The sequence below is a fragment of the Clupea harengus genome, chromosome 11 (genome assembly GCF_900700415.2).
Source record: "Clupea harengus chromosome 11, Ch_v2.0.2, whole genome shotgun sequence".
Classification (NCBI taxonomy): Eukaryota; Metazoa; Chordata; class Actinopteri; order Clupeiformes; family Clupeidae; genus Clupea; species Clupea harengus.
In genome coordinates this window covers 27,485,906-27,498,989 of record NC_045162.1, presented here as the reverse complement: position 1 = coordinate 27,498,989, position 13,084 = coordinate 27,485,906, and the positions used below count along the sequence as shown (strand labels likewise).

General features: G+C 43.4%; 2 protein-coding genes across 2 annotated transcripts; one reads left to right on the top strand and one right to left on the bottom strand.

Annotated features, from left to right (window-relative positions):
• Nucleotides 1–1,207: 1,207 nt before the first annotated feature.
• Nucleotides 1,208–8,020, bottom strand: sec61b (SEC61 translocon subunit beta). The gene is made up of 4 exons (XM_012820453.3): nt 7,875–8,020; nt 7,270–7,367; nt 6,514–6,618; nt 1,208–1,602 (listed from the first exon to the last, which is right to left on the bottom strand). Exons 1-4 carry the CDS (start codon nt 7,875–7,877, stop codon nt 1,515–1,517), a joined length of 294 nt encoding a protein of 97 aa, XP_012675907.1. The 5' UTR covers nt 7,878–8,020; the 3' UTR covers nt 1,208–1,514.
• A 246-nt stretch (nt 8,021–8,266) lies between these two features.
• Nucleotides 8,267–12,262, top strand: alg2 (ALG2 alpha-1,3/1,6-mannosyltransferase). Its single transcript, XM_012820450.3, is given in 4 exon segments — nt 8,267–8,435; nt 9,295–9,616; nt 10,062–10,490; nt 10,492–12,262. Coding segments are annotated over 3 exon segments (1,215 nt in total). The 5' UTR covers nt 8,267–8,435; nt 9,295–9,307; the 3' UTR covers nt 10,969–12,262.
• Nucleotides 12,263–13,084: the final 822 nt, after the last annotated feature.

Below are 13,084 nucleotides of genomic sequence, written 5' to 3'. Positions count from 1 at the left end.
CTGATATCAATGTTTAAAAACCTGACACACACACAAACAGTAGTTGTAAATAAGAGTTTAACAAGTTTAATCTTGATACTGATGTGTGTGTGTGTCTGTCTGTGCCTGTTTGTGTGTTTGAGATTTGAATGGACCAGGGGGAAACGCAAGCCTCAGTGGCATCATGAATAATGAACAGCTCTCACACAGTAACACTGTTGCAGAGGCTCTCTTGACAGATGGCTGTGTAGAGCAGTCTACAGCGCCTCCTAAGGGCCACACTCATTCCTGCAGGGAGCCACAGCTACGCCACCACCACCTAACCTGGAGAATGGGTCGGACACTGACTTCAGCTGTGGGGAAATCATGTTTACCCCCTGTGCTTATATAGGCCTTGCAGTAGGAGGGCTTAAACGGACTTAAAAGCACTTGCCCTCAAGTATCTACTAACGACTAACCATCTGAGCGTATTGTTTGATATGGCTAGAGGACAAGGTCTCAGAAGTGGGAGAAACAAGAACGCGCTGATGAAAACACTCTTCCTCTCTTCACAAACTTGGTTTGCTTGTTTTGGCTCTTTTCCAAATGTTTCTCCATCATTGTATCAGATAAACAGAATTGAGAGTCATTGCCCCCTTTCAAAAATAATAAATGTAAGCATTTAGCATCAAAATGGTTATGTATATTTATGGAACAGTCATTCTGATGCCTAGTCCCTCTATTGAAACACTTCTAGGAGGTATGGACTGTAATGAGCTTCATTTGGATGATGTGAAAATGGGTAATGGCCATCTCAGCCACCAAGTGTCCAACACTTAAAGGAGACAATGAACTGACAGGCTTGCCAATTAAACCATCTGAAGCTATAATCAACTTTGGTTGAAAAGAATCAGTGAAAGACAAACAAGGTGCACAAGGTGCGCTCAGAATCGGAGTTTCTCAGGGTTTTAATCAGCAGCTCTGTCTGACTGCCTTTACGACTCACTAAGAGGGTGTCAGTGGCTGGTGAGTGGGGCTGTATACCTGTGAACGTGCATGTTCATACCGAGACAAGTGCATCCAGGTGCTGAGCTACAAGTTAAAACAGACAACTAGAGGACCCACATTGTCCTCCTTAAGCCTATGGAATGCAATAACACCTGGTGTGCGTAAATCACTTGTAGTGCCTTAAGCAGATAATATGCAAACAACAGATAATTGCTTATGTCTCGGCATATACACACATATGTATCACACAAATAGAGACCTTACTTTATTGAAAATTATTACTTAACACTGTGTACAAATTGTGTCAGCCAAAAATCAAAGAAAAAAAAAAAAGAGAAATACAAATATGACCATATGAGATACATGATGAGCCTTGACAGGCGTGAGAAATATCTCCAGAAGCCGCCCAGGGTGACGGGGCTGACTTGTCAGGGGAGGGGTGGCGTCATGTCTGACTCCTGGGGCAGGGTGGCGGGTTTGGTCCAGGTCCGATGGCTTAAGAGACAAAGGGGGCGCTCCGGTCAGAGGGTCAGGGGTCACAAAGGCGTTCAGGAGCGTGTGTACTTGCCCCAGATGTGCAGCATGAAGACGGAGGCGATGAACAGCAGACTCATGACCAGGACTGGGACAGGCCCTCTGAGAGCGAGAGAGAGAGAGAGAGAGAGAGCAAGAGTTTATGGTTGTGTGACATAACAGGATGACAGCTGTCAAACCGACACTTAATGTATGGTCCCCCTCAGGCAGGGTTAAGGTAGCAGAATACCCTCCCAGCTCACGAATGCTCTAGTGCTCACAAAGGCTTACTGAGATGAATCTCCACCTTGCCTGAAGGCATCACACTTGTGTGTATGCCTGTATGCCTAAGTGTCTATGTCTCACTCTTACAGCACCCCCTAGTGGAGGGTGTAACTAGTAACTGTGATGGATCCCAGATTGGCTGGCTGTCAACTTGATTGAATGGTGAGAACAAAGCCATCAGAGAAACAAAGCCATCAGAGTGATAAGACTGACATTATTTTGTTACATGATCCAAACATAATCCTCTGGCTTGCACGAGATGCACAAGTTGCCTGTGTGTCTTTGAGAATGTACATGCCCGGTTTCTCCAAAAAATTGCTTTACCAGAATATTAAAAGCAGTTAGACAGCATTTCTGGAGGGAATTTTTATTACCTATATGTTTTGTTTTATTATTCAGAAAATAGGTATTTTTTGCTACTGCGCTCCCCCTAAAGTTGCGGAGTGTAGTTCACTCCACTGTCGTAAATACAAATCGTGCTTCGAGGCCTCCTAATGGACAGTGTACACGTTTAGTTAAATAGATAGATAGATAGATAGATAGAGATAGATAGAGAGATAGAGAGATAGATAGATAGTTAAATAGATAGATACTTTATTAATCCCGAGGGAAATGTAGTTGTTGACAAGCTGAAGGATATGGAACCAGCAAAGACAATGGCAGAAGCCAAAGCATGTCAACTGACAAGGTACAATAATATTACAAGCTTGTTCCACAAACATGACTATGCAGTTTTAATTTTTTGTGTCAGAGGAAAACTAACATAACCAAACTAACCAAAAGAATAACAAAAAAGAATGACAAATTCTAGTTTTGCTGAAATACTGCCGCGATTTCAGCCTATATACATTGTGCTCTAAGAGTTTGAATGTGGAGTACGTGTCAAGTAATGCGACATGATAAAAGGCACATATTGTGCACAATTGTGTGCGTGTGTGTGTGTGTGTGTGTTGGACAAGCTAGCGGCGTTAGGTTTTCAAAGCTGCAAACTTCCATGGCTTATTTGGCGTGAGATTGACAAAGACTGATTAAACCTTTTGGTTGGAGATTCATTTATTTGGATGCTAGCCTGAGGGATCAATGACTTTGGGCATCTGAAAAAAAAAAAAACTATAAATCTCTGTGAGACATGGATGACATATCACGTTATAGCCTACGGTCTCATTTTTTCGTAAACAACATTGGAAGGGAGGTTTACGATGAAAAACTAGCTAGTCGACAACTTTCCTAACACAGCCAAACATCAAGCAACCGGAAGGCATAGCAAGAGAGTTAATGGGTTATTAGGGACTAGTCCAACAGAAAGAAGGCCAGCTTTGCATCTGACTTGCATCCTTCTGTCTCTTTTAGCTCTTGCCAGCAAGTAAAAGCCAGTCGAGAGCGACTCTTATTTGGTCTCTTGCTCGGTTGCCCTCTCTCTCAAGTCTTCCTCGGTGTCTTTGTGGCCTCTACCATGTCCATACAGAGAATACTGCACTAGCTTCTCATTCTAGCTAGCAGAAGGGTCTAGCTGTTGTGAGCTTAGTGATCACGCCCCGTCCACTAAAGCAATACCAGGTGTGCTGTGGCAGACACCATTATCCATATAACAAGTCAGTATACCACCAAAAATGATTGTAAGGTCAAATTGTTACATAAATGTTGCTTTAACAGCACAAGATTTTTACATAGGGCTAACTTAAAATACATAAACATGTTTGCGCAAAGTGTATTAACGACCCCAGATGTATGTTGACTTTTAGTTTTGATAATATTCAAGTTGCTCCAAAGTCCAAGCGCTGATAAACTGTACGTCTCTAATTTGGTCAGAACCTGCCCAATGACTACAAATAGATGAATATGAGAGTGGCAGTGCTGTAATGTATTACTTCCTAGGTGAAAGTTGTTCTGTCATTAGAGATTCCTCTCTGACAGATGCTCAATGTCTCTTTGTGATGGACAGCTGAGGTCGATTCCACGCCTGACCCAAAGGACCAATCACAGTGCACCCTCTGGGTCATGTGACTGTGGATTAGCCGCACGGTTGGAGGGGAAGAGGCTAACGAGAACACAGCTAACGAAGGGCTTTATTAGAACCCCTTCGTAGAGACCCCCGGGTCGCTAGGCAGCAGCGTAACCATGCCGACTAAAGGCCCACCCCCCAGGCTTTAATTGATGTGACCTTTCAGAACGGAACTTTAATTAAAAACACACACACACACACACAGTCGCTTGCTCTCTCCCTCTCCTCACACTCTGAAGACTTCAGCAGCATTAAAACACCAGTACACTTTGACCCTTAAACACACACACACACCAGTATCCACACTGAAGCATGCACTTACACAAATGTACATTCTCCAGTAACACACACTCACTTTCACACACACACACACCTACACACAGTTGGTATGGATCAGGAGGAGGCCTAAGACAGAGGGTTGATATCCTGTCATTAAAATTTCATGTTTATCCCCATTCTCATCACCCCTCACTCTTCCTGCATCAATTAAACATACCTGTGTGTGTGTGTGTGTGTGTGTGTGTGTGTGTGTGTGTGTGTGTGTGTGTGTGTGTGTGTGTGTGCAATATTACAGAGAGGATGAAGGTTGGAACTCATTACAGGTTTTCATAAACACCTAAATAAATGATTCCTGCATTATGCTCCATTTACTCTGTGCATACCAGGGACTAAAAACAAACAGCAGTCCAGTAACATTCAGCAAGAGCAAACATGCATGTTATGAGTGAGTGGCCTGTGCAGAGGTGAAGTTGGATAGTACACTATATATACACATATACCGGTACATACATACACACATGTATAGTGTACTATCCAACTTCAGGTTAGATTAACACGTATACCTCTGCACAGGCCATCCACTCAACACGCAGGTTTGCTCTTGCTGAATGTTACAGGACTGCTGTTTGTTTTTAGGCCAACATACATACACATACATCTCAAGGGCACATTCATTTTGTAATTTCATAACGTGCTCACAGATCTAAGCCTCGTTCGTTCTGCCATTTCTTTGAAATGTAACCTGCATCTTGGCTTCCAAGTGCATCTACTCTAATCACTGCATAGTTTGACAGTAAAATACAAAATATGTCAAATCCAACTACAGTCTCCGTAATGGTAATAGTGTCATATAGGTAGCCTATAGTAATAATTATTCAATATCTATATGATGTAGAAGGTCAGAAACATAGCAAGCCTCATCAGATGCTCAGTATACATTTCCTGTAAGTCGTCTTATAAATCAAATCCATTATGTTAGCCTATATGTTCTGTATAAAACTTAATTGCAAATGTTGAACGTAACCTAATTATTATAGAGATGAGCCAAGGTAGACGATACATTTCCTTTACAGTCATTCCCTTTTCACCGAGTCATCTGGTCGAAAGTTTCCTACTCTTATTTGAATCTTCGCTGATTATTCGCCAATTGGGATTATTCACTTCGGGTATGAAATATTAGTTGATATTTTGTTGACTATTTTGCTGTGTCCTGAAATTTTTTAAATTACTGCGTCTCACTCCATTTAAATAACTGTTGTTTGAACTGTGCTGGGTTTTTAGAAATTCAACATGACATATTTAATCATTTCACTATGACAATTTAATAGTTAAAATATTTGTATAACATGCAGTGATGTCTGTTGGACATGACAAGCCACCTGATATTTGTTTGGTTCATCACAGCACATGTCAGAATTCCTGGGTATCTGATTGGCTAATAAGACACAAATTCAACTAACTATTAACTATCAACTATCACTATTTCTCGACTCCTCCCTTTGATGTTGCGCCATTTGTGGTCAAGCATTATGTCACACGTGCCCTATGAAATGAAGGCCTCATGTCTGCATCTATGTCCATTTGGGCTGCATAGCTGAAGAAGAGTTCCCACCCTCATGCACACCAGGTGTTGGAGTCACGCAAAGTACTTTAAGCTGAAGACTGTGCACACAGTGGAAACACGGTAGAGATGAGGTAGAAAGCAGTTAGGGAGGAAGAAGCCCTGTGACTGAGTAAACGTTCCATAGAACGCAGAATAGACATTCAGGATTTAGAAATTCCACCTGTGTTGGTTTACACCCTGGATTATTGAAGGTTTGTTTAGAAGAGACAAACCCTGTTCAGACCACAGTCAACAAATGAGTGTTTTAACGTAAGAAGAGTCAGATAAAGTGAGGGTTGTGTGAGGCTGGTGAGGTGATTCATCAGTGTGCAGTAGGGTTGTGTACAGGCAATGTGCAGTGTACCTCACAACCAAGAGTACTGTGCAATGAATTAACACAAATGTACAGTGAGCTTCTATGTGGTATGAAGTGGGGATTTGTGGATTTCAGGTTTTGAATATTGTGTCAAAAAAAGATTTCAAGACCCAACTCTTCCATAATCGCCTACAAAACTAACACATTTTTCCCCTCCACAACTGCTTTAGCTTAGCTTCAATATCCTCTAGGGTTTCTTCCCCTTGAAGCTAGTGGAAATTAAGTGGACTTTCCTGTACTGCACACCACTTACAGATTGTGTCTCCTAAATGAATGAATGTGATTTGTAAAACTAAACGTTTTAAAACGTTGCAGCTTCATGTTTTAGCATAACACTTCATGCATGGAGGTGCCACACATGTATTGTGTGGAGGATGAGAGAGGGCTCTACTGGATGAGGTAATGGCTGTGTTTTGTTCCATACAGGTTATGTAAAGAGATGCTGCAGCCGTTTACAGGTGTGTATCCGGCATGGGATCCTATACTCACACTTTAAGCCCTGGTGAGTCCTCGGTGTAGAAGCGCCACATGCCTCCTGTCCCTGCTGCTGTCGTGGTTCTGCCAGCGCTGCGGTTTCCACTGCTGGTGGTCTTCCTGCTCACAGACATACACAAACACACATCTGAATGTACTGCTGCAATATCGATTCCATTAAAGACATTGCATAGTCAAGGAAACAGAGGGCAATGTCCTTTAATATCCAGAAAAAAAACTGCACACAAAGACAACTTCAGGTGACTGAAGACATCCACTTCTTGTATCCTGCTAGACGGATAGATCACATTTCCATACGGTCACACTGTGGTGTGTTTCCCAAAAGTGTTGTTGAATAACTACCAGTTAACTGATAGAGAGAAATATACAGATACTATCATTTTGAACACTGTCTCGATGGTTACCTCAGTAGTTGCTCAACAATGCTTTCAGGAAACATAATTCTGAATGATTACAGCTCACAGCAGTTTAGACTTCAAAACAGTGTGTAACCAAATAAAAATGTGCTCTTCTACGAGTGTCTCTGTGTATGTGTATCTGAGATGGACACAATGTTATCTTTAAGATAGTAGGCTGAAGTGCCTGATTGGGTTATCCTATCACTCACTGAAACTAACGGACTGAACTGATGAATCACTCAAGTTGATTACACATGAATGTCGTATCAGAATGTGAGTGTGTTAGCAAGATTTTAACTGTGTTCGTGTGCAGTACTACTGTAAGTGACCATGTGCGTATGAAGGACCATACCTTTGTCGGACAGTGGACCCTGCAGCCCGAGGGGCTACTGTTTTGCTGGGAGACCGGCTGGACGCTCCCACGTTGGTGGCACTAGAAGCTGGACCAGGCTGCGGGAGAGATAGAATACGTGTACGTTAGCTTTCTACCAAAGAGGACACATATGATCTAAAAAGTCGTCAAATTGAACTACGGGAACTGTGGCAGTTGTTCTAATACATAAGAGTGTGTGTGGATATATATATTACTCTTTTTTCTCTGGTACAAAATATGGCGAAGTCAACAAATAGCCACGTCTACAATTGGAATATGGACCTTTCCAGCTCAGTAACCATTAACTTATTGAGAATAATTTAGCTAGGTTGAAAGCTGAAACTAGTGCGTGACAAATATAACACCACTTTGTTAAATTACTGAATAAATGAATTACATTTTTTAATGAATGAGCACTCAAACTACAAACACAAGTCAAATAACGCTGACCAGCTAACTTTGCGTTAGCTAGCTAGCCGGCACGGTTTCATCTTCAGACAACACCTAAATCTACAAATAAGCAACGAGACTGAATTTACCTCACCCAGAATTGCGAACTCATTAAAGTAAAATGTTAGTCTTACCATTTTGGAAGATGTAGATATGGTACTCGACACTGACAAGTCTCCTGAAAGCACACTGTAGATATCTTCTTCTGGACCAAATCAACGTAACTGGGAAAAGACCCTTTTGATGACGACTCCTTTGCAAAGCCACGACAACTTACTAAAGGACCAAGAGATGGTCTAATATAATGCCTGATTGGAATTGACACTGAAAGCTCACTTTTTTAAAAAGTCTTTTAATTAAAATTAATTCGACCTCCACACAATAATATTAACAAAACTGTATCCTCCAAAATTGACTTCTCAAACTACGTCCATGAATAGTTTAAACTTTTAAACGTAAGGCAATGGATTTACCGGAGTTTCACAAATATCGTGCTCTGATTGGCCAGTTACTTTGGGCCTAAGAAGACATTTTGGCTCAGCCGTCTGGCTTTTCTCAGTTTGTCTACATATTTCGTTCTTTTCAAGTCTAACCGTTGAGCCAACATGGCGTCAACCACGTCTGGACTATTTTGGGATATTCTATTGACAGATTAGTTTACAGTTGTCCAGGTGACTCAACCCAAGGAACTGAAGGTGCGTTTCAAGAAATAGCTATTTGGTCACAGAATCAGTTAATACCATTTTATGTTTTTTACCATTAGGTGTTATGCGAGTTACTATTATGTTATTTTGGAAAACGTGCGGAACCCAACCATCAAGCAGGTTACGGTTTAGTTAGCTATAGTCAACTCATTAGCTCGGCTATCTAGACATTCTAGGTATTAAAGTAAGCTTTCGTTTTCACTACACCAGTCCAGCTATAGAGGTGTGAATGTGTAGGAAGTAGGAGCGAAATCCTACGGTTGGTAAAATTGTGAAGTGACTTAACAGACGCTATCTTCTGGGTGTCAAAGCTGACTTGAGCAACACAGTAAGTAAGGGAGTCATTGGATAAGGCTGGTTTAATAACTTAGTGTAACGTTAGCACTCCGGATGTTGTACAGTACGTACGTAAATCATTTACTGTAATTTACGCCCTTAAGACGATTGTGTCTACGTGTGCTCTGTGAATATGCATCTTGTTTTCATTAATGTTTTTAGTTTTTAGAAAGGTCGTTGTAGTGTGTTCAGTGGAAGGGTAAGTTAGACTTGGTGTGACTGTGAGGTGATGTGAGCCTGGACCTCCACCTTGTTAGATCATACTCTCGCACTTACTGTGCACGTCTTCTACGGCATTCTTGACTAATTCTTGACTAGAATGAATGCTTTGACAGCATGTACTGTAGCTTGATTGTTATAAATGGAAATGATCTGGATAGAGTAGATGTTTTTATTACATTTCAATCCAACTATAAGCATAGCCCCAGTGAATTTCCTTGGCCTGTATACTGAATCTTTCCCAGTTATGATTAGTAGTGCTGCATTGCATCTTACTTGAAATGTGTGCTCTCAGTTGTGTGCGCAGAATGGTGCGGGTGGTTTTTCTGCACCCTGATCTGGGTATCGGAGGAGCGGAGCGTCTGGTGGTGGATGCAGCAGTGGCCCTTCAGTCCCGTGGATGTCATGTGCAGATCTGGACTGCACACTACGACCCTACCCACTGTTTCTCTGAGACATTGGATCCTGATCTTCCTGTGGTGTGTGTTGGAGACTGGCTGCCCAGGAGCGTGTGTGGGTACTTCCACGCCCTGTGTGCCTATCTGCGCATGATCTATGTGGCACTCTACCTGTTGCTCTTTAGCCATGAGGAGTTTGACGTGGTCTTCTGTGATCAGGTGATCTGTCATACACATTCACACACTTCCTCACAAGGTCCGTAATTAAAGTACGGACTGAAAGTCAAATAATCTTTTTTGTCTTAATACATTTCTTTCATTGATGCCAAACAAAGTTCAAGCTGTTTGCTATAGCGCAAATTGTGGCCAAAAGGGCCTTTGAGAGTAAAATAATTCTAACACAAAAACAGCGACGACTTATTGTCATTACATTACATTGCATTGCAAGCTTGCACCTGAACCCAAATCTCACTCTGGTCCAATGATCTGCCCATGTTATTTTTGGATGTCAGAAAAATAGACAAGAGAGACTAACACGGCATAATCTGCGTACTCCTTAGTCCGTTCCTCCCTGAGGTTCACTGTTTGGTCTTGACAAAGCAGACAAATGCATGATGTCATACTTCTTGTTTTCTTTCTTTTGCACTCGCTGCCCGTCTCTCAGGTGTCGGCATGCATCCCCGTGCTTCGCCTGGCACGCCACAGGAAGAAGGTCCTCTTCTACTGCCACTTCCCTGACCAGCTCCTCACCACGCGCCGCTCTCTCCTGAAGCGTTGCTACCGAGCCCCGCTGGACTGGCTTGAGGAGACCACCACCGGCATGGCCGACCGCGTGCTGGTCAACAGCCGCTTTACTGCCGGGGTCTTCCGTCAGACCTTCCCACGCCTGCAGGGTGTGCACACCGACGTGCTCTACCCCTCTCTCAACCCAGTCTCCTTCGACACACCAATTACTGAGGGGCTGGACGGGCTGATACCTGAGGGACGGAGCCTGGTGTTCTTGTCCATAAACCGCTACGAGCGCAAGAAGGACCTCCCTCTGGCCCTGCATTCATTGGCGTCCCTGTGGGAGCGCCTTGGGGAGGGGGGATTTGTGGGAGAAGGTGCACCTGGTCATGGCGGGGGGCTACGACTCGCGCGTAGTGGAGAACGTGGAGCACTATAAGGAGCTGCGGGCACTGTGCCGCTCCCTAGGGGTGGAGGCTCACCTGACCTTCGTGCGCTCCTTCTCCGACACACAGAAGGTGAGCCTGCTGCGGCGGAGTGTCTGCGTGCTCTACACGCCCGCCAACGAACACTTTGGCATTGTGCCTGTGGAGGCCATGTATTGCTGCTGCCCTGTCATCGGCGTCAACTCGGGAGGCCCGCTGGAGTCTGTCGCTCATGGCGAAACCGGATTCCTCTGTCCGCCTACCCCAGAGAGCTTCTCTGCGGCCATGGAGCAGTTTGTCCGAGAGCCACGGCTCAAGCAGAAGATGGGTCAGGCGGGGAGGGAGCGGGTCATCAAGTGTTTTTCTCAGCAGGCCTTTACCGAGCAACTCAACAGGCACATCGTCAGCCTGACCCAATGATTCCATGGCAACCAGCAAAGCCAGCTCCCCAACAAAGCACATGCATAGACCAAAGCCACAGCTGTTGGCACTCACCACAGGGGCATGGTTGACACCACAGGAGATGCTGACAACTGATTCACTTTTGCTCCATCATTCTGACAAGCTAATGTGTGTGCGCCCAGTGAAAATGAGACTGGTTGAGAGTGCTTTCTTCCAATATCTTTCATGCTGTTAATAGATTCAAATCATATTTATATTCGCCTTATAAAATTTATTTAATCTGCTGCAATTTTTTTTCCTGCATATGCATATAGGGAATTGGAGTTGTGAGATTAAAAATAACATTTTTTTTTAATGTTTACCACAAGGGATTCCAAGGAAGTTTTAAGGTGGATGTGATGTCACAGGAATATCTCTTGAAGACAACTGTTTGCATTGTCTTGGTCTCCTTCTTGGACGTGATGGATGGTTCTGCTCGGAAACTTTGTCCTATTGTTTGTATCCTAGACACTGGTATGTCAGCTTTTCTACCAGGAAGGCCATTGTGTGTGTGTTTGTTTGTGTGTGTGTGTGTGTGTGTGTGTGTGTGTGTGTGTGTGTGTGAGACAGAGTGTGATCATCTGTGTGTGTTCATCTGTGTGTCTGTGTGCATACGCACTGAATTCCTATGGGACCAGTGTTGGAGAACAGACAAGGCTGGTGGAATCTGCCCCCATTAGGGACCAGAGCAGCCACCGCAGCAGAAGGGACAATAGCCCCCCCCTTTTCTCCAACCTCCAATTCTGCTCTGCTCCTGCAAACACGCGCTGCCAACCTAACGAACCGTCTGAGCCTGCCTAAAGAAGCCGTCTGCACATCGATCCCTCCGTCTCCCAGCCTCACGCCAAGCCGTACCCCCCCTCCCCCACACCCAGCTCCCCTCCAGCCATTAGAGCTCCTTGCTCGCAGATCGATAGGGGGGAATTCTGGTGGTCCAGTGGGCAGTTGGGGGTCTGGGTCGATGGTAAGAGTAGAGCGGATGTTTGTGGCGGGGACTGGTCTGGTTTGTTCTTGCAGAGCATTCCTGAAGAAGTTTGGATGGGGGCAGTGAGTACACAGCCTGTAATGGTGGTTTGGAGTTTGTTACTTTCTGTTTTTTTTTTCTCAACCCCTCATAGATTTGTTTTCCTGTTTTGATGCTGAGGCACTGAGGTCATGATTAAATGGGACCACGTATATCCTCTCACATGCACTGGCTTCTGTCTGGGATCTGAATGTATTGATGACCATACTGAATCAGAATGTGTGCATTCATTAAACTTGTGCTCGGAAAGTTTTGTCTGTGTTGCTTGTCCATATCCAAGTCTTACTGTTTGTTGCTAAGATTCTACTTAAAGAGCATACTGCAATTGTGTTGCAGTAGTCAGTGGACAACAGAATTGTTGCGGGATTTTGTAACATTTACAATAAGGCATTGTAAATAGGCAGTTGTGGAAGAAGTATTCAGATCCTGACATCATTAAACTGTGTCAAGCAGCATGTTACTGTTGTAGCTGCTGGAGGTCGAGCTACGTAGTTTGAACTATTTTAAACAGTTGACATATGGGGACACCAAATACACCTGTTTTTAGATTTTGGACTCTTTCTCTAATCTTTACATTTTTGGTGAGATATTGAATCATTTGAACATTTATTGAAATCAAGCCATGGGACAAGTTTAATGGGGGAGATCACTATTTGGTGGAGCTGTTTGCAACTCCTACACATCTGAAATGTCACCCCCTACTACTTTCTTGCTTTTTGTAAGATGTCAGAAGCCAAACTGGCTGGAAGCCACTGGTTTAATGTTTAGTAATGTGTTGTATGCATGAAATGGAAAATACTCAGAAGTACAAGTACCTCAAAACTGTGCTTGCTAAAGGTGCCATAGAATGGAAAAGTGTATTGTACATTATTAGAGTCGAATATGGAGAGTCCTGGACATGGAACTGACATACAATGAACCTCAAACACTGATTTCTCCTTCTTCATAGATGCAACGTTACTGCAAGTATTGACGTGGCAATTGTAAATGTAATTAAATCAATTTTAAGCAAATTCATTTGAGGATTGCATTGCACTTTGTAGATATCCTTCTTATAGTTTTGATTTTATT

What these genes read in the sequence shown, in the direction of transcription:
- sec61b (XM_012820453.3), bottom strand. An exon ending in GGGTCCACTGTCCGACAAAG is followed by an intron (nt 6,619 to 7,269) that starts GTATGGTCCTTC and finishes GTCTGTGAGCAG; the next exon opens with GAAGACCACCAGCAGTGGAA. An exon ending in GACTCACCAGGGCTTAAAGT is followed by an intron (nt 1,603 to 6,513) that starts GTGAGTATAGGA and finishes TCTCGCTCTCAG; the next exon opens with AGGGCCTGTCCCAGTCCTGG.